At 40.0% G+C, this 20,769-nt stretch overlaps 1 protein-coding gene across 7 annotated transcripts in view; it reads right to left on the bottom strand.

Annotated features, from left to right (window-relative positions):
* Positions 1-20,769, bottom strand: part of MPPED2 (metallophosphoesterase domain containing 2) — a 101,876-nt gene that overhangs the window by 32,696 nt on the left and 48,411 nt on the right. For all 7 annotated transcript variants that reach the window (XM_088057777.1, XM_005530276.3, XM_088057778.1 and 4 more), the window contains exon 4: positions 12,321-12,546. In XM_088057777.1, the coding sequence (XP_087913903.1) occupies positions 12,321-12,546 (226 nt within the window). The remainder of the gene's footprint in view (positions 1-12,320; positions 12,547-20,769) is intronic.

Genomic DNA, 20,769 nt, shown 5'->3' with positions numbered 1-20,769 from the left:
TTTGGTTCTAAGCTTCTGGTGAAAATTTAAAAAAAAAACAAACCAAAACCAACAAAAAAAACACAGCCCAGACAATGAACCAACCAAAAACCAATACCCCAGAATATCAGACACCTCCCCAGAAATAACAAAGAGGAAAAGTGAAAAATCTGAAAGGATTACAAAGACTGAGGGTATAAAATAAATGGCACAAGGCTAGAAAAGTAACATCATGAAGGGTACAAGAAATCTTTAGGCTCGTCTCATCAAACATGGCACAATTTGGATTATTTTATTTTTTTTTTAAATAAAATAAACATAGGAAACATGTAAGCAGAATATTGGTTCCTATTAGTAAAATCTTCACTACACTGAGGTACAATCTCAAAAAGAATTAACTGAAACTGCTTTTCTTCATTCATTAAAATTGGGCATAATATACAAAAATATAGTGTAGGAGACAATCCTGCAACAGCAGAATGATTTAATGGGTCTTTTCCATCTCTAACTTCTATGATTCCTTAAGAGACAATAAGCAGAGAGACAACCCTCTGCAAAATTAAATCACTGGGATTCAACTGGAGAATGAAAATTAAATCACAGCAAAGTATTTTCTTCTCTGTGAGCATTAGCATTAATCACATGCAAAAGTAAAATATTAGTTAATTTGATTCCCTGTGCCTTCCAGACTCTGGTCGAAATGAATCAATGCAGGAAGACTGATTTCTCTGATAATTGGGGAAATGGTAAGGAGGGAGGAAAAAGAAGGAAGGAGAGGAAAAAAAACTAAAATAAAAAAAAGGGTAGAAATGGCTGGTGAAAATGAAATTACCAAAAGGAATTTGACTAGAGAAAACCACATTAGAGCACCTCTTTCTTCTCTATTCCTAATAAGTACAGTATATGTAAAATTTCACAGTGGTGGCTTTGAAAAAGCATTATCTAACAATGGCTAGAACTGGGATAAGTCACCTTGGACGGTACAAACTGTCCAAGTTACTAATTTAGGTGACTAAAACCTCTGAAAAATGCCTTTGCTCTCTGTCCCCTTCCGGTGGTCAGCCCTCTTCAACACCTCGGGTTTGCTGCAGGGAAAACCCAAAGTCCCAGCTCTATCCACACAGTAAAGACTGGGCAGGGTGAGATCACAAGGCACAACTCATTTGGGAGCCCCTTCTCCTGGTCCTGGCTGGGCAAAAACTCATTTGGGAGCCCCTTCTCCTGGTCCTGGCTGGGAAAAAAAACTGGTTTGGGAGCCCCTTCTCCTGGTCCTGCTGGGAAATGCTGGGGGCAGGCAGCACACAACCTTCCAAATTAGCAGCTGAGTGATGGTGTGAAGCCTTAAGGGACCGGTTCTCAGCACAGCCAACAAGAATTCACCTACAGATGTCACTGGACATCAAGACTGGGCCAGTTTTGCAAAGGCTGGTGATTTCAGCTTTTGCACTGGAGAAATTGATGCATGTGCCATGGGAAGACAGGAAAAAATGGGCACAGTGAGAGAACAGCAAAGCAGCTGAGACTAACCCTGCTGCCTTGGGGCCAGTGTTTTTTCCAGACAGACAGCAGTTCTTTAGTTCAGTGCAGACTTTATTGAGCTGGCTAAGGGACAGGTCATCAACATAACAAAACTTTAAAAAAATAAAATAAAATAAAAGCCAAAGGAACAACATAGAAAAAAATAACTAGCGATCTGGTTTGTTTCTTTTGATACATTTTAATATATGTACCTTCCTCCAACAGGCAAGAAATACTGAATTTAATTAGAAGAATAAATCATTACATTTTTATAGTTTGTAGTTTCTTCTACAATGAAACTAGATTAGTTTCTCACCACGTGCTGTTTTTTGTTCAAATTTTATGGTAAGGTCTAATAACTGAAGTGTTACAAACGGTTCAGTTTGGGGTTTGTTGGTTTGTTTTATTTCCCAGTAAATCAGCTCTCAAGACTATTCTTTTTATATATATATATATATATATATATATGTAAATATCACCAAAAACATCTCTCTGGCTTTCTACCTATTGCAGAGAAACACACACTCTCTTAAACAACCCTGTGAATGTTATGGGGATAGACTTATCCCTCAAATTCTACGAAGAGTTTAAAACTTAGTCCCACCTGTGAGCAGAGTTTGACTTTTAATCCTCACACTTATAACCAGGCATGTTCTTCACATTTTAAACACAGGTAATTGCTGGTTCTGCTGTGACAGGAGCCGTCCTGCAGCACATAGCCACAAATGTTACTTACTTATGCAATTTTCCATAGGGCTGCAATTATTTCCCTCTATTTTCCCCCTCCTGCAGCAACAAAATCAAGATGTAAACACAAAGAAAGTGCAGCAGACACCTCACTGATTTCACTGCCATTTAAGACAACCCCAGCAGCTCTGTGCTGTGGGCTGACAAGGAGAGCACATTAAGCACTTGCTACAGAACATCCAAGTAGACCTGTTTTGCAGCCTGATTAATAGAAACAACCTCTGAGGACTAATCACAAGTCAAGCCCTGTTTTGTAGATTAATAGAACAAAGGCACAAGAGAATAGGGAAGGTTACAGGACTGGAATATAAATAAGAAAAGGTGTACATTCTAGGCAGATTGATTGCTAGTAATTATCAGCTAAAGGCACATCCTTACAGCGAGGACTCACTGTTGTGTGCTTGAACAGCTCATTTCCAGATGAACCATCAGTCCATGCATCTCCGAATATTCTATCTCCAAAATGCACAAAACAACGACAAAACACTTCTCTGAAACAAATCACACCTTCATCTCACTCTTCCAGGGTCACTTGAATTTCTAGGTTGGTATTAGGTGATTCTAAAGGTTGTAGCAACTATACTTTTCAGCTATACATACGTGGATCAGAAATACAATACTGGCAGGGAAGGAATTGACTGTTACATGAACTCTGCAATATGGGACCAGATGTTACAGCCCAGCAGAGATGCCACATAGCCCATCTGGAGCTGTGCAGAGTGACCTGTACGTGGTTTACTCTGTCATTTTCTAAGCTTTCCCAAATGTTCCACCTCTATACACGCAGCATTATAAGCTCCTGAACCCTATAAATTTTTATTAAAAAAAAAAAAAAAAGAAACCACAAGGATCTTTTTAATAGGCAGTGGAAGACAATCTTCCTTAAAATGGCACTTTGCAAGTTTTTAAAGAAGCAAGAAACTTATGTTATATTCATAAGCAGAAGAAGGAGCCAAACTTACTAAAAACTGAAAAACCAAATTCAGGTAGCAATAGCTTGAGATTACTGTGTTTTAGGGAATGCCATTTTAAAAATGGGAACACTTCAGGACTCCAGCTTTCAGACTTAGCAACTTAGGTTGTCTTTCTCCTTTTTCTGGCAGTGCAGGCCATGGAAGTGTCCCAAGCAGCCCAGATGGAACACCAAGAGAAGTGTTAAAGAGAACACCTTTCTTGAAATGTATTACATTCCCAGTTTTGAAAACAAGATGCATTAAAATCTGTGCCAGGAAAAGGAGACTGAAAGACAGCCTTCCTTCTTACATAAAGCTTACTTTATACATTACTTATATAAAATTATATAAAATTACACAACCCTAAGTATATTCTCAAGGTACAAACCAATAAATCTGACTCAAGAGATTAATGCAGTTAGCAGCTGCAAATATCAGCTTTTGCAAGTGAGAAATACTGACCCATATATGTGCAAAAATAAACCAGCTTTCTGAAGAACCAGACCCCACAACCTTCCTTCTACCCATGCTACAAATGCTGCTGAAGCAGCAAAACTTGTGAGAGTTCCCCAGAAGCAGAGGGACAGACAGGCTGGCAGATCTGCAGACACAAAACTCAAGTAGCCGCGTTACTTGCAAAATAAATACGATGGCAGAGTTGTCAGATGATTTCAAATCATTATGAGATCGCTCCTGGGAAGCATTATTCCCTTTGTCAAAGTGGCCATGGGCACAGGGTCAGTGTGGAAGGCAAACAGCCAAGCACATCTGTTAAGAAATATTCTGTTTAGTGTTTATCTGAAATGCTGAAGAGGAGCTCCCAGGGCTTTCTCCCAGGTACTGGAAAATGATGTCCTTGGCCGTGCAATATTAACTGAGGAGACAGCAGAGGTGCTGTGGCTTTGAGATTCCTGAACTCACTGTGGGTCTGCGCAGCTCAGGCACATCTGTGAAGGAACAAGGATAAGCTGCTGGCATCTTCCTGCTTGCAAACCACCGCTTTGAGCCTTCTCTGTGTGTGCATCACAAATGTGGCTCTCAGCCACACAGAGATTTTGATATTCAGCTTAGTTTTTCAGCTAGTAATGTTAGAAATGTCAGCAATCCTCGTATTTTACATGTACACAAACCATAATATAGACCAGCACCTAAACAGTTTAGAGGTGGTTATAAATACCCACAGGTCTCATTGATTTTCAACTGAATCCATGAATGTTGACCACTCCTGAAATAAGGTGCCAGATCTGTTCTGCTGAACAGATTCTCATGAAAATCTGATGAATGTAGTTGTCACTCTTGACCTTTATGTCTATACTCTGATTCACAATCAGTGGTCTCTTATTTAAAGTGCATGTGCAATTTTTGCTTTATTTCATGGCTTCTGTGAAGTACTTTAAGTATTTTATACACGTCAGGGTAAAGTTAGCATTCTGATCAATAAGTATTAGATAGATATGACCCAAATAATCTGGTAGACAGTCATGAGAAATCTTAGCCTTCACTGGGAGCTAACAAAATTTAGTCACTTACTTTTTGAGTTAACTTTTGGATTTAAATAAAATAAAAAAATAATTGCTTCTCCATTTCTATTGCACTTTATCACCATTACATCATGTGAGCTTTCAACTCTACCTGCCATGTAAATTCTTCCACATTTCTTCCTGTTTGTCCTGAATAGATGAACTGTGAAACAAACCACCTGTAGATTGCATCTGTTTCACATACCAAACCACCTTCTTCCCTGTCACCTCCTCCATCCTAATTTCATTCATTTCACTTCCCAGGAAGCTGGGCTTCCTCACATGGAGTGGTTGCTCCAGAAGGCAAAATATGTAAATATCAAACGTCATCCCCCCACTTTCCTTAGCTTTTATATAGATATGTCATATGGTATGGCACACTCCTTTGGTCAGTGTGGATCAGCTCTCCCAGCTGTGTCCCCTTCCAAAATCTTGCCCAGCCTGCTGATGGAGGGGAGAGATGTTGGAAAAAAGCAGTGCTGATGCTGTAGCCAAAACACAGGGGTGTTATCAACACCTTTCCAGCTGCCACTGCAGAGCGCAGCACTGGGATGGTGCTGTGAGAAAACGAGCTCCAGCTCAGCCAGACCCAACACAAACTCACCCTTCCACAGGTACAGCCCATGCCTGATCTCCCTACCCTACAGCAAAGTCTTGGTGTCCCACCCAGCTCCTCACTGGAGTGCTGGCTCCTCTGCCCTCTGCTCCAAGCCCTGACTGCTCACCCACACATCCTCCAACAGGCTTCTCTGCCTGTCACTCAAAGCATCCACCTGCTCCCTAATTCTTCTTGCTTAGGGCACAGGAGAAATGAAGCAATGAAAGTAATGAGGCTTGAAGAGCACCACACAATGCAAAATCCATTCTGATGTCAGCTCGTCAAAGCTGAAGCCCCTCTCTTCCGTCTCCCCTCTCCTACCATGAAGGTGGCTGTCCTAGAGCAAGGTAATTTTTCAGTTAACCTTAACAGCATGGAATTTTCAGCTTTTTCTTTCTTCCCTTCTGCACCAGACCACCACAAAGAGCTATGGTGCATGTGCAGGTGAAAGGAAATGGAAAAGCAGGAGTCCTGAAGTGCAGAAGCTGCACAGGAGAATTTGAGCAAGCATCCACACACTGCAAAGGAGTCCAGCCCTGTGCAGAACAGCCTATCCCCAGATTTGGGCTAACTCTTGCCTTAACTCCTCTTTCTCAGCTCCCACTCTTTAAGGGGCTCAAACTGCCTCCCAAGTCTGATGCTACAGAGTTAAAAATGTCAGCAGTTCTGCAGTATTCTGTTTCCTACTCCTGGTAACTCCTCACTGGCTGTGAATGCCTTCAGCCTGCTCCTTGCACAGGAACATCACTGTGATCACTGTGTTATTTCAGTGTTCAGCTAAAGGAAAGCAAACTGCTTGTTCCTGGCAAATAAAAACAGACCAACCAAAGCAAAATTACAAGTATAAGCACAGCTTGTCTATTAAAATGTCCTTCTTGCTGAGCAAACCGTACTTCAACCTACAAATGAGGAGGCCACCATAAATAAGTGCCCCAACACCACAGCTCACTCTCATTCTGGCTCTCTGCTTCTTTGCATGGCAAAAAACTGAACTACAGGAAAATGGAGCAAGAATTAGAGACTCAGAGCAGATTTCTTGAATCATTTGTTTGTATTGCTGTGGCAGAATTTAAATTCCTCTTTCCACCCCAGGAAAGATTCAAAAGAGCTAGGAGAGCAATCATAGCTCGTTTAACTGGCTAGAATTCTACTCACAAATAGGCACTAGTAATGAATACTCTAAAATTCTTATTCCTGCTGAAGTCAAGCCTGAAGAAGAGATCAAGACTTCATCATCTGCCCCAGTGCCAGGATGCAGAGCTGTCCAAAGAATTAAATAGGGCAGGCTTGCACCACAGTATTAAAAATTACTTATGAGCGAGTGTATTTAAAATGACAAACATCCAACTCTTTACATAAAAAAAAAAAGAAAGAAAGCTTTTAAAAGTAAACAGGACAATTTTTTTTTACTTGGAAGTGAATCTGATATCAAGGAGACCAAAGAAAAATCAGCTGCATTCCCAAGAAGGCAAAAAATGTAAACAAACCGCTGCAATTCTAGACCAGGGGAATTCATTCTTCAGTTCTAAACCGAGAGACCTGGCGGACAAATGCCAAGAAAAATGAAACAGAAGCCTGCACCTTTAAACACAACCACGCTGCAGTGCTGATGTGTTTGTTTAACATACAGACAGGAGACTTCAGTCTTTGCCAATAATTTTCTCAGTTGCTGACTTCAACTGCATAAACACCAGAATTCCTGAAAAACTGGTGCAACACACACAGGCTTGTCCAGTCTCCCCTGGTTTCCTCACCACTAAATAGCAAAGAACTTTATTGCTGAATACTCCAATTTCTACCCCTCCTTTGTTTAGACACAAGCTAATTGCCAACTAAGACCATGAAAATAAAAGAAATGAGATCCATTCCAACCCATCAGTGTATCTGAATCCCATCATGTGAGTTGCCAATTTGTTTTCCAGTCCTCACGCTCAATATCTGCTGTTAATTTGCTTGCTATTTCAAGAACTTGAAGACTGTCAGCAAAATCCATGATGCATTACAAAACTTATAATTGGAAAGAAAAAAACCCCTCTGACACTTTTCTGACAGGATAAACAGAGAGTCTGAAAACACTGATCAGAACAAGGCAGAAGTACTAACTTAGAGCTGCTTGTACTAAAATATCACAGCAAATCAAGCAGAGAAAGAAACCGAGTTAGAGAAATAATTTTAAACTGATGTAAAGTCATTTGATGAAACCCCAAATTTTACACTGGGCTAAAAAGAAAAAGAAAAAGATTGCACAAAACATTATTTTTAAAGGCGATGTCTGAACCTGTCTCTGCTTTCTTAAGGTTGCATTATCTATGCCAATTAAAACTTTGCTTCTGAAAAAGAGTTAAGGCACTTCCTCTAGAGTTACTAAAAAAAGCAAATGAAAGCCTTGGCTCCGCAGACGTGAGTGATAGTGAGCCGTTTGTTCTTGACCTCTGGATCACCCTACAGATCAAATTCTTGGACATAGGAAAAACCCACTAGTATTCATTAAAAGCAACTGGGAGGCCAGCTTTGTGCTTCTGCTCTTGAGACCCGAACAAGCTACAACTTGACAAACGTGCAGGATATTGCTGAACAATGCTGCTGTTCCTGTCAGGAGGGGAAGAGCTTTATTCCCAGCTCCATTCAGGATGAATTAATTTTCATCACAATGATGCAAATCACAGATTTCAGCCGTTATTTAAATAATTGATTGTCATCTTTTACATTTGTGGTGCTTTTCAGTTATCCCCATAAAGCTGATTCTGTTAACCATTAACATGCATTCATTTATACTGAATTAGCTTTTACACTATGCATTTCTTCCTTCAAAAAGATACATGTATGTCCAGTTATCTAAACATATATATAGGCTGAAAGTCCCAGACCTCCAGCTTTACTTCTCATTCTCTGTTAGGTATGAGTAGAATTTGCTCACACACTTTCATAGCTAAAAATGACATAAAGGATTGCTTTGTTAGATTATTTTACAGCTTTTGACATTTTTTGGTGAAATTTTAATGCAGAACAGAATTTAAAATCCATAAATAAGCCTATTGCCTCATTATTCATAAAATTAAGAATCACGAATTTCAATGCACACACAATAAAGTACATCACAACACTTTTTCTTTTCAACTACTTTTCATTTTCAAATAAGCAAAAAAACCACAAAAGTTACCTATAGAGATGATCAGCAGAACAAAATAAAACAGCAAAAAAATATTCTCCCTGAACAATTGTTTCTGTCAAAATGTGGTTTCAACAAATTCTGGCTCCAGTTAACTGCAGTTCTCTGGTGGATTGAATGCTTTTAAAGCTTCATTAGAAAACATACACTGTGAGAATATTTTTATCCAAATGTCTACAGCATACTATGGTAAATTCAGTCCTTAGCACGGATGAACAATTTCAAATATAATTTAAAAAAAACAACACGTATTTTAAAATAACGTTTGAATTTAAGTAAAACTTACGCTAATTCACTTATGCATATTCAGCACCCAAAGCTGCAGTAAAAACAGACTGTCTCTCCTTACCCTTTCACAGATACATCAGTATGAGTTATGCTTATGTTTACCTCACAGAAGGAGCTTTAAGATTTAAAAATTCATAAATCCATCACTGGTTTTATTTTCTGTCCTGTTTAATAAGAGACCTCCATCTCAAATTTCCCAAGGAGAAAACGTTTTCGCTGGAATCTTACAGAATTTTTTTACTGCATAAACTATCAATTATTTTCCCACCAAACAAGCCAGGTTCATAGGGCAAAGTCAGAAGGAAGAGAAAGGAGGGGAATGTTTTTGTGGATTGTTATCTATAGACCAAATGGAAAATCTTCAGCCATTTTGTTCCTTCAAGGTACATCAAAGAATCTCCTATTTAAGGTGTGAAAATGTCACTTACATTCTTCACCTCAGAAAATGAGCAAAGCTCTGAATGTGATTTATGTCCCACCCTTGCACTTTTCTCTTTTAGGGGCTGAGACTCTTCTTTTCAACTTCCCTCCAGCTAATGCCATTTAATACTCTCAGAACCATCAGGCTAAATTCAAATTTTCTGCTCCTTAGAGGCTGTTGTTATGCACCACCGCACATTCCAACTGCAAATACACATGAATGCTCCCATGTATTGTAAGTTATTTTTTTCCTCACAAATTCTGCTAAATTGTAAGTTAGGAGGCACGACTTGAATTCTCTTAGGTCTTTAGAAAGCTTTTAGATGTACCATGAGTAATAACATGTAATGAATATGAACTGATATTTCTTTTCTGTATTTACACTGAGGTGGCAATTTACATTTTCTAGATAGATGACTTATAGCCAGCCTTCCCAGTACTCTGGCAATTACTTCTTAGAAACCCCTGACAGGCTGAAACCTCCAGAATCACATCTGTTATTCTTGGTTTGATCCCTCTTTTTAAAATTAAAACCAGTAGCTTTATCAGCAAATGAGAATTTTTTTTATCCCCCCTCTGGAAATACTTATAAAACTGCACATAAATTGAACATGCCAACTTATCTCATGTTAGGGTTGGCACATCTCCTGGGCTAATGACCAGTGTTCCATTTCTGTGACAGAACTAATTGGGATAAGGAGGCCATAAATACATACAAAACCCCACAAATTCCCTTCCTTTGGGGTAATTTGAAGATTTATGGAAATAGAGCAAGATGTGATTCAAGGGGAGAGAGTATAAAAATTTAAGTAGTGGTAAAATGCTTGTCTGATCATTTTGCCTCAGTTTCCAGGCACATAAAAAAAAATAAAGCAGATTTTTCTAATATCTGATGGGACTTTTCCTTCCTCTGAAAGACTGGCTAAAACAGAAAAAATTAGTACATTTTCATTTTTCTAGAAACTGTCATTATTTAAAAAAAAAAAGAAAAAAAGGGAGGGCAGGGGTAAGAGAAAATGCACAGACAATGCCACATTTCTGTTCTCAACACAGACTGGCTGATTGATCTAAAAAGCTGTATTGAAAATGGTAGCCTCAACTCCATACCAACAGCTGCTCAAAACGTGATTTGACAACAATTTTTTCGCAGCTGAACACAAATTAAGTATCAGTCAAGAGAGAGAAGTCTGCACTTGGCTCGAGCTCAGTGTCAGTTTCTAACAATCTAGCTTCATTTATCATGCACCACTAATCAGAAAAATCCAGTTATCAATGGATTATATGAAAGATTAATTCAAGTTTGCCTTCCATGACTAGGTCAGGATACATATGCCATTCACTTTTTACAGCTAAGACAACTCAGGGCCTTGCTGTGATGTCCCTTAATATTCCAGAGCAAACATTCTAAATCCATGTGTACACCTGTAAATTGAAAGAACTTCTAAATGCAGCTGGAGACAAAAGGATGACAGGTTTCCATTACAGATTTGGGAAGGGAAAAAGAAGAGTCTCAGCCCCTAAAAGAATAAAGTGCAAGGGTGGGACATAAATCACACTCAGAGTTCTCCCTTTCAGAATACCAAACTCACTGTCCTCCAGACTTGGATTCTGTGTTCTCCAGGTCTCTCCAGTAGTGCTGGAGGAAGCTGAGCTCAGGTAAATCTTATCCAAAGAAATTTGGAAATAGGCCTACACTTCCTAATCACTGGGTGCCTCAGAGGCCCTCCAAGTCTGGTGCATACCTACGAAAGCAGCTGAACACAATCTCAACCTTAGCAGCAAACCTTCCTCAGCTCCTCACCCTACAGGCAAACCCACCCAAAACTATCCAAGGCATTATGTGCCCTGTCCCCTGAGCTGCTATTACAAAAAAATTGCTTTGGGATGTCTTGAGGAGATGATTCCTAACCTGAATTAAGATCATCCTTCCCAATTTGCTGATATTGCAGGATTTAGAGCATTACTTGTTTTTTAGCTATGCAATGTCAGGCTGATTTAAACTAGTAGCTAAAGGCTATGACTTAAATTAAAAGATTAGTAGCTCAAGTCAAGAATGTGAGATACAGAGCTAGATCAGACTTTTCTAGCCAGCGCTAATGCATACAATATAACCAGGAAAAAGCATTGTCAGGACTATCACCAAGGTATGCAGGCCAAGACAACAAAGATGAGATGAAGGGGAAAATTTCTAATGCATATATAGGTTTGTCCCATTTTCTGATTCAACCCCTGTCATCCTCCCTTCTTCTCCTACTTTCACCTTTAAAGCAAGCCTGACATCAAAAATAAGTTATAAACTTATAATAAGCCCTTCTTAGAGGTGCACATAAATTAGCATCTCCGCACTTCTGACAATTGGGAATGCCAAGCAACAGAATGATTATCACCATCACTCAAATTCAGATCTCTGGTACAGTTTGAAAGGACTGTGGCTGTTCTTAGCATGAGAATTTAGAACAAGTGCTACCCAAGGCTCCACAGAATGATGTCAGGAATCACAATTAAATGACATGTAGAAGAAATAAGGAAGAATCTCCTTAGCACAAAACTGGGCAGCAATCTTTCCTGCATGACATGCTTGACACTTGGGTGGAATGACACCAAAACTGGTTTGAAATTTTGTTATCACAACTTTACAAGCAAAAGAAAACAATGCCTAGAACTGATCAAAAATAAGGCTTAAAGCACCTGCTGCCTTGTGCCCTTATGCTGTGTGGGTGTTAAATGCCACCACAATAATCTATTAGCACAGCAGATATAAATAGCTCAACAGTATAGAATGGAATGGAGTTTCCCTAATACATCCCAAAATGCCACCACAGTTAATCCACAAGCACAGAGTCGCTATTGACTCCACAGTTTAAGTGCATTCACCAGGCAGAACAGAAATAGTTACAGTTCCTTTTGTCTTATTTCACACACGTGGCTAAATAGAGATTATCTACCCAAAAAGAAAAGATAAAAAAAAAAAAAAAGAAGGAAATACAACTTTTCAGAATGGTTACAGCTAAGTTTGATACTGTTCTGCAGGGCAATGCAACAAAGCAGCTTCATGCACATTCAACAGGAATGAGTCCTGCTTTGGTTCAAGAAATAAACAGCAAAGAAAGTTTAAAATTGAGACTTACCACGGGGCACCATATATTCGGAATCCTTTAACTGTTACCTCTGAATCTTGTAAGTAAATACTATTTGTCAGGAGTGACTGAACATTGTCAAAGTCCTCTGGTTTCAATTTGGACACAGAGGGAAAGCGGTAGTAATCTTGTTTAACAAGGTCTGCCATGAATTCCTTATCAAATGTCAGTTCATGATTCCCAGCAATCACTATTTTATATTCATATGGTAGGTTTCCTGAAATAACAAAAAAGAGGACTCAATTAGCACATTTCCTCCCACACCAGCGATGCCAGCACGATAAGCAGCGACAGAGTGGAACACCCTTGTCCTGTGTGCATCCCCGCGCTGGGCACGAGACGCTGATGCTGCTCCTCCTCGGTGGAACGGCGTCAGAACACACAGGAACAGCACCCAGAGCGATGCCACAGCCAAGAGCTCAAATAACCAGCTGGCAGGAAACAAACCAGCTCCCAAAGGTGGCATGAAACCACCCACTGCTGGTTTTTACACCTGGATGTGACAGTCAGGTCTTGATCCAGAGCCAGGAGTGACCTGCAGTGAGGAACCTGAGGCTCCCAGCAGACCAGAGCCTGCAGGATGCCTGCCAGCTACGCCCTGAGAGCACCAAAGCAGACTGCTGGTTTCTAAATTATGGCATTATTTGGATTAATTTGTATTCCAGTGGCATTTATTCAAGACCTAGTCTATTCCCCAAAGCTTCAATTCGTATGCAATGTACTTCTATATTATTATTATTTTTGTTATTATGTTTATGGCAGTATCTTGTTTCTTGCAAAAAGCACACAAGTAGAAGCAATCATGAAATTCAGCCAAATAAGACAAACTAGGGAAAAGGAAAATCTGGTTAATTCATTTACCATCAGAGTCAGAAGTAAAGAATTACATGTTTTCTCCTTTCAGTTCAGGGGAACTAATACCATTGTTGGGAAGGAGGCATGGATCATGCTCAGGGAGCCAGATTTTTGGAGTTCAGAACAGATTTTCAAGCACTTGGTACCAGCAATCAGTGCCAGATCTTCCAAATAAACATACTGGGTGCTGAGCTCCCTTAAAAATACAGTCCCATACTGTGGTGTCTTCACAGAAGTTCGGCCCTTTTACAAAATCTGTCCCACTGTGACTTGCCAAAAATCACACGTAAGATTGCATCAAAGCTAACTGCCACTGCCTTCACAATAAGCCTGATTTCTTAGTCTCATACCTTATCCTTCATTTTGGTGTTTATTACTAATAATTATTTAGAAATGGTTGAGTTTGTTATGGGGATTTTTGTGCAGTTTGTTTTTTTCATAGAGGCAGCAAAATGTATGTAGAAATCTGTGGGTTCGTCTTCTAGTTCTGGAACTTGCAACATCTGTCCCAGGGAAGACAGAATCAGAAGTCACACATTTCTTGTGAGTACAGTTCTAAACAGAAGCAGCTTTGCTTGTTTAAAACTTGTCTTTTAACTTTTGAATCTGTTTGGGTTTGGGCTCTTTTTTAAAGAAACTTTTTTAAAGTTTCACAGTAAAGCTGTAACTATATATAACAAGCTTAACTTTTCCCCTACGTAAGACTTACAGGGGAACGAGTCAAAACTTTCTGCTTCTCAATATTTGCAGCACAGGAACAGGAATTACACAAAGTATGTGTGCAAACATCATCTCTGCAAAGTTAGTTAATTCTGGAAAGAAAATCAAAAAGCTACAAATCCCTTGAAAAAACCAAGCAGACGATGTTTTTCATAGACACCTCACATCTGAAAAAACTACAGCTTGTACATATGCATAAGTCTGTGGTGCTACATTAGATAAAAGTTGGGGAGATGCAATAAATGCTCCTCTACAGTTTTTGACTCACTCCTTTCCCACTTTCCTCCCCTTCACCATCTCTGCTGCATGCTGCTCTGCAATTCATTTTTATTTAAAAACTCTGTGTGTACCTACAATTCCCGCTCTCTGTGACTCCTGGCCACAAGATAAAATTGCAATTTTTTCTTCTTGCAGGAAACATAAAAGATACCACCAGCATGAAATTTGATACACTTGTCATAACCATCAATCCCCCAAAACAAGCTAGGTGTGATAATATTCTCAGAGAAGTAGGATGGAGAATTTAAATTCAGGTTTCTGCTAAGTTATCAACATTTGCCTGTTTTAACACAGAAAACTCTTCATCTTACTTGATACGTGTCCAAGGCTCACACTTCCATTTATTTTGATAGACTTGAGAACCAGCACGTTTTGCTGATATTATTCCCAATTAAGCCTGGAGCATTTTTGCTCAGTTTTTTTTTTACCTTGACATTTTAAAAATCAGGGTTTACTTTGAAGACACACAGGACGTGTAAAGGCAAACTAATGGTGACATCAGCAACTGTTAAAATATATAAAAGTAACATTATACATGTTATATAGGAACCTGACATAGACATCTCTAGGGGAAACCCAGACAGTATTTTTTGCAATTGGTGTGAAGACAGCTGTTTGTATTTTCAGGAGTAAGGAGATGCCCCACTTGTTCATTTCTTGAGAGGAGGCACTGGCAGGGAACAGCCTCTCTCCACTGCTGCCAGGGAGCCCAGGACACGGCCCCGCCAACAAAAACTAAGGACCAACACCAGGATGTGATGAATAAATAGGAATTAAGGAATTGCCTCAAGGAATGAGGCAAGACAGACCCTGGAGAAGAGCCCCCCCCAAGGGATCCAAGTTTATCAGCATGCACCCTTGAGCTCTGGCTCAGTGGTTCTGCACCCCAGTGCCTGGGAGCTGGGGAGGAACCAGCGCTGGCCATGGGTGTGACAGCCACCAAGCCAGGCTCCCCCTCCTCCAGCAGCCAGACCAGAAATCCTGCACTCTGTGTTTGTGCCTACTGCAATATCTGCCACAGGAAGGGCACCAAGACCTGGCCTTGCTCCCCACCCAGGGCCCCCTGGTCATCACCTTTTGGTTCTTGTTCTCTGGTGCTGGCCCTGGAGCTTGCCATGAGCATCTCCAGACCTCAAAAGGCAAACACATCAGAAGCCAGGGCAGCAGCAAGAGGAGGTCTCATTCAATTCTTCTCTCTTCCCTGAGGAACGACTATCTAGCACTAATCACAGTAATAATTACCTGCAATCAGATCAGCTATTTATTCATCACGTTCTGGTTTTTCCTTCTCGAAAGGCCCCGTGGCATTGCACAACATCCACTCTCTCTGATACAATTTCTGAAATATTTTGGTGTGTTTTCTTTTGGCAGACCTGCCCCTTGTCTATAATCTGTAGACCTTATGTTTAATATGGAAACATAAACAGTCATCTTCAAAAATCTCCTACTCCATGGTAATTTGGTTTCATCTTGACCAGATTAATCTATGTGTGTCTGCATCAGTGCAATACACAGGTTGAAAGGCTTATCCTCATTTTCCTTCACTAAATTTTTGTTATCTACATTTGGCCTTTATTAGTCTGATTTCCTAGCTATCAAATCTTCCATTATGCATCAGTAACATCATTCTGGAAAACAATTAGAAGAATCCTTTTCCACACTAGAAAAAGTGTGATCTGTTTGCTGGGCCAAGCACTTCAGAAACCCCAATTATTAACTTCCAGCATAATAACTGAGTTTATTTTAAATACTTAAATGCTTAACAGGTGAGATCAAAAGGCTAAAATTACAACTACCAAGAACTACCAGGGCATTAAGTCTGTGAAGCAGAGTCACTTATACTGGAGTATTTGAAACCCATATTTATGTGTATATATACACACAGACACACAGGGTGTGCATATTGTGTATCTTTAAAATATATCTATTATTTTGGTTAACACGTTTTTCAACGTCTGCTTTCAACAGTACAAGCAAAGGCACAATGTAATCACTGATCAAGAAAATACTGCAATTAGACAAGTTGGTCTGTTCTGGAAGCCAAAAGGTCAACACCGCTTTTGCTCAGATAAAGGCAACAATGGTTATTGCTGAATGACTTGTAAAAATGGAATTGTTTACAGTAAATGCATTAATCTGGGAGTCTCAGACAATTTCTGTGACTTTCGGTCAAACAAGTCAACCCTCAAGCTCCAATTACCTTTTTCCCCCAGTGTTTCATCTTTACCCCTGTGCCACCTTCCTGCCAATGCAAGGATTTGGTGGAGCAGAGTGGATCAGGGCACTGATCCAGGTGAAAACTGATGTAGCAAAAAAGGAGTGGGGGGGTCTGTGAATGCTGCTAAGGCAGCACTTCAATTGCTGGCTGCAACCACTTAAACCACTCCAAGTGCCAGCTGAACAACAGACTGACTTTAAATATATCTCCCACATGGGACAAGGGGGGAAGCTTGGGAGCCAGGGGGTTGTGGGTGTTTTTTAACCTACATAAGTAGTTGTTTCAGTGGCTTTCTTTAAGTTCACCTTAAGCACTTGGCTCCTAGGAAGCCTTCATCTGGGGAACAACCATTCCCATTTTAATAGCATGCTTCATGAGTGCAGTTTAGTCACACAACCCAAGTTCTGTAGAACTGCCAGACATGAAAAGGAGTGTGCCTGGCAGTGAATGTTAACTGCTGAGTCCCTATAAAAATAGAAAATCACATTATTTTTTGACTACTGTTACCTGCAAACCTCACAGGGAAGTAGGGGAGTAAGAAATAATGTGATACTAGCTGTCTATATAGTGGAAGAAACCTGTATTTACACATAAATGATATGCAAGTGCTTCTGATGCGAAGCTCTGAATATGCATACGCATGCATTAACTAATCACACAACACTTCCATGAAACATGAAGCTTTTTTTCATGCCTGCTTCATAGCCTCATAAACCCTCTGGCCATATGCTGAGAAATTGAGAAGCCTTGAAGTATAAATCTTAGTCCCCTCTAAAAGAGGGAAAACTGTACAAGAGATGTGTCTGCAAGTGAATCATCTCAAATTTATGGTATATTGTATATGCCCCAAAAGTGCAAAACTGGTCATGGAGCATCCCCCTATAACCAACCCCATACAATTCCAGGGATACAACATGGAAGGAGCAGATTTTGGTTTGCTCCTAAAGACTTCCAGTCCCCAGAGCTGCAGCTATTGAGAGCAACCAGCACAGCCCACCACTGGTCAGCAGCTCTGCAACTCTCCCTAGAAATGTTTCTCATGGAAAGCCCTCAGAACCACAAGGCATGGTCACTCTCCCTTCCCAGCATTTATAGCACAGTCACAACACACAGAGGCTCCTTTCTGCTTTTTAAAAACAAAGACAGAATATCTCAAAGGCTGCTGTTTCTCCTTCAGCAGCAGTAAGTTAGACTGCATAAGTAGTTACACAGACTCGAGCTTCCATAGGATAAGCTGGACCTATCCCACCAACAACCCACTTCAGGTACCAGATCCAAAAGTGGCTAAGAAAAACATCTTTTCTAAGATGAGACTGACCAACTAACTCTGAAAATATTTTGGCTGTTTTAACCAAGTCAGCCTTCATAAATGTGCTCAATGGAACAGCTCAAACTGGTATCAACCAACATGCTGGCTGAAAACATAGCCCATGTACTTCTGTGCAGTTTAGCCCCCTGTGTCTGCAGAAATCTACACAATGAAACAATTAAAACAAAACAAAATGAGCAGCAAATAAGAAACAGAACATGCACAAAACCAGAGCATGCTACTAAAACAGTACAAAGAACTGAAGTACAAGATCTCTCGGAAACTTCCCAATGAAAAGTATTCCACCATCAGTTCAGATGCCTCTCTTTTTTTTTTTTTTTTTCTTTCCCCTCAGTTTTGGAGAAGAAAAAAACAAAGGCAAAACACACATGGCCAGCACAGCAAGGAGAGGATGAATGAAAATGTAACTGTTTTGCCTTTATGCAGAGAAAACATCAGACCATCAGACCACAGCACAGGGAGAAGCAAAGGCTGAGACCCTTGAATTCCTGTGATAAATCCAAAGCTTGTACATTAAAGCTCCCCTTTGTTGAAAACACTGTTAGACACAACAAAACAGAAATGTTAGGTAAGTGCAAGCTCTGCCTCTGACCTTTCCCTCTGTAACCGTCAGGCTTCATTAATTTTCACAAGGCCTGACAGCTCTAGCGTTAATACTCACACTTGCGGATCGAGCCACACAGCAGGTTCAGAGTCTGCTACCTTCTCCTCTGAAACTCATGCATTAGGATTTCTTCCATGCTGGCAATGGAAAACCAAGTCTAAGAAACATTAAACACAAAAAACTACGTTACAATAACGCCGAGGTTGAGCGATAAACCCACGAAAGCAAGGAAGCACCAAGTGAATCTCGCCTCAGCACCTGGAACGCGGCCGAGCGGCGCCGCTCCGGGACACGCGGCCCTTTCCAGGGACCATGGCTCCGCCACACAGGTGCCCGATGCTGCAGCATTAGCGCTGCCTAATACCAACTATTTCCTCTCTTCCTCGAGTAAATGTAGTGAATTTTGCACAACACCAGGCCGAAAGATCCCCATGTGCAGCATGAGGCCTGCAACAGGGCCGGGCACACCGCAAAACCTTCTCAACTACAGGTCTGGTTTAATAACCACGCTCCGGCGCTGGTAACGATTCCTTGCTTTTATGTTTTTATGTCTCAACCATAACATTATTCTAATGTAAGTGTTTGTGATTAATATCTTCCTCCTGTCTGCTGAAATGAAAAATGCAGCACTACATAAGCGACAAGCTTTTGTTTCCCTTCAGTGTTCCACGGCTTCCTTAGCATTATTCTGACAGAACTTGTCCTGGGTTTTGTTCTCCAGCTTGTTTTGAACTTCACTGGGCTACTGTTATTGAAACACCTGTGTTATTTTTGAAACATGAAAATCTGCACTTAAGTTTTAACAATCAATATGTGACATGTCTTTGTTTTGAAACAGAATCCGAAGTTTTTGTTCAGTCTAACCTCAAAAGCAAAAATTAAAAAAAAAAGGAAAAGCCTCCAGATTTGCAGCTCACAGCACTGCCAACTTTAGGTGTAAAAAGTCTCCCCAAATTGACTTTAAAATCATGAAATCTGAAACGCAAGTAGCACAGATTGCTTGCTAGTCCCTGGAAAGGCTTTCTTTTCAGGCTTTTAATTATGCAACCTAAAAGATAGAGCTTTCAAGAGAAAAAAAAAAATTACAAAACCGCGTAACTTAAAATCAAAGGAGCTGGCAGCTGTTAAATTTCTCCTTAATTTTAGCAAATTCTGAGACACCCTACCTGGAAATCACAATAGCCTTGTCTGTCCCTTTTCATTTTCACAAGTGCTTCTCGCATTAATAGGAGTTCCTGTTCCTCCCCTTTCCCATAGCAAAATACCTAGAGGACTCCCAGGTCTGTGCTGGTGCTGTGTGCCCCCTCTCAGGGATCCTTTAAGGGAAACAGTGCCCACTTCGAAAATTTAAAGGGATTTTCAGGTGAGAAAGTCTGGCAGAGCTGACTTCCTAAACAGAATTCCCCAATATTTAGAGTAACACAGACGCATCAACGCCCTGCAGTTCAGGGTCTGCAGTGCACGTGTACTGTACACACAGAGAAACACATTCTGTTTTGTCCAACAGAACTTTAGATTTTCCTCTTGCAATCAAGATCTTAATGTAGCAGGGCTGACAAATTTCAGACCAATTTCAGCACATAATGTGGTTTCAAATGGCTGCCACCTTAAACTCAAATACTAAGGCTGAGAGTAGGAACTTAAGATCTGCCATCACAGTGCCAGTAGGGCTAAGTAGAAATGTCCTTCGTGGACTTAATTTAGACTTAATTCAAAAGAAACATTTTTAGTTACTATTACATTAGGCTAAAACATAAAAATGAACCCTAATACTATCTAAATCTAATAAGAGAAAGGCATCTCTCTTTCAAAATTTTCAAAGCATTCTCTATAAATGCATCACAGATCAATTTACATGGTACTTTTGTCAATAAGCAAAACAAAATCACAGGTTCCAATTGGCTTAACTCATATTGGAAAGCGCGAAAGCAAATGCTAGAAAATGCAATTACTGCAAACAAACTCCATTTTCTCCACTCAGGAGGGAATTTCAGAGAACATTTTATTGCCTTCAAATAATATTTCTAAAGGCATCAATACACAATTCTATTTTCTTTTTGGAGCCCCCCACACTATATAACCTAATCCTCCATAAAGAAATTCACCAGATTTTGAAATAATATATTGGTTGTTGATATTACCTTGTGCATACACATACTGCATCAATCTAAATTATTTTTACTCCATGAATCTTAAGAATATAAAAAACCAACTTCCACTGCCTGACAGAAACAGATCTGGACCTATTTCCCATAACATACCCTTTATCTATTTCCCATAACATACCCTTTATCTCTGTAATCTGCAATTCCAATTAAGTCTTTTTTTTTCCCCCCCTAAAATAAATTAATAAATGCCACCAAAAAGGAGGTCATCTTGAGAAACAATTATACAGAAAGTAATTAAGCTAATCATAATTTACACAGACAATGTC

This window comes from Pseudopodoces humilis, chromosome 7 (genome assembly GCF_049639895.1).
Source record: "Pseudopodoces humilis isolate 2021_Gansu_Grassland_sample_001 chromosome 7, ASM4963989v1, whole genome shotgun sequence".
In the NCBI taxonomy this organism is placed as follows: domain Eukaryota; kingdom Metazoa; phylum Chordata; class Aves; order Passeriformes; family Paridae; genus Pseudopodoces; species Pseudopodoces humilis.
Note: the sequence above shows the minus strand (reverse complement) of the source record. Positions and strands in the feature narration are given on the sequence as shown.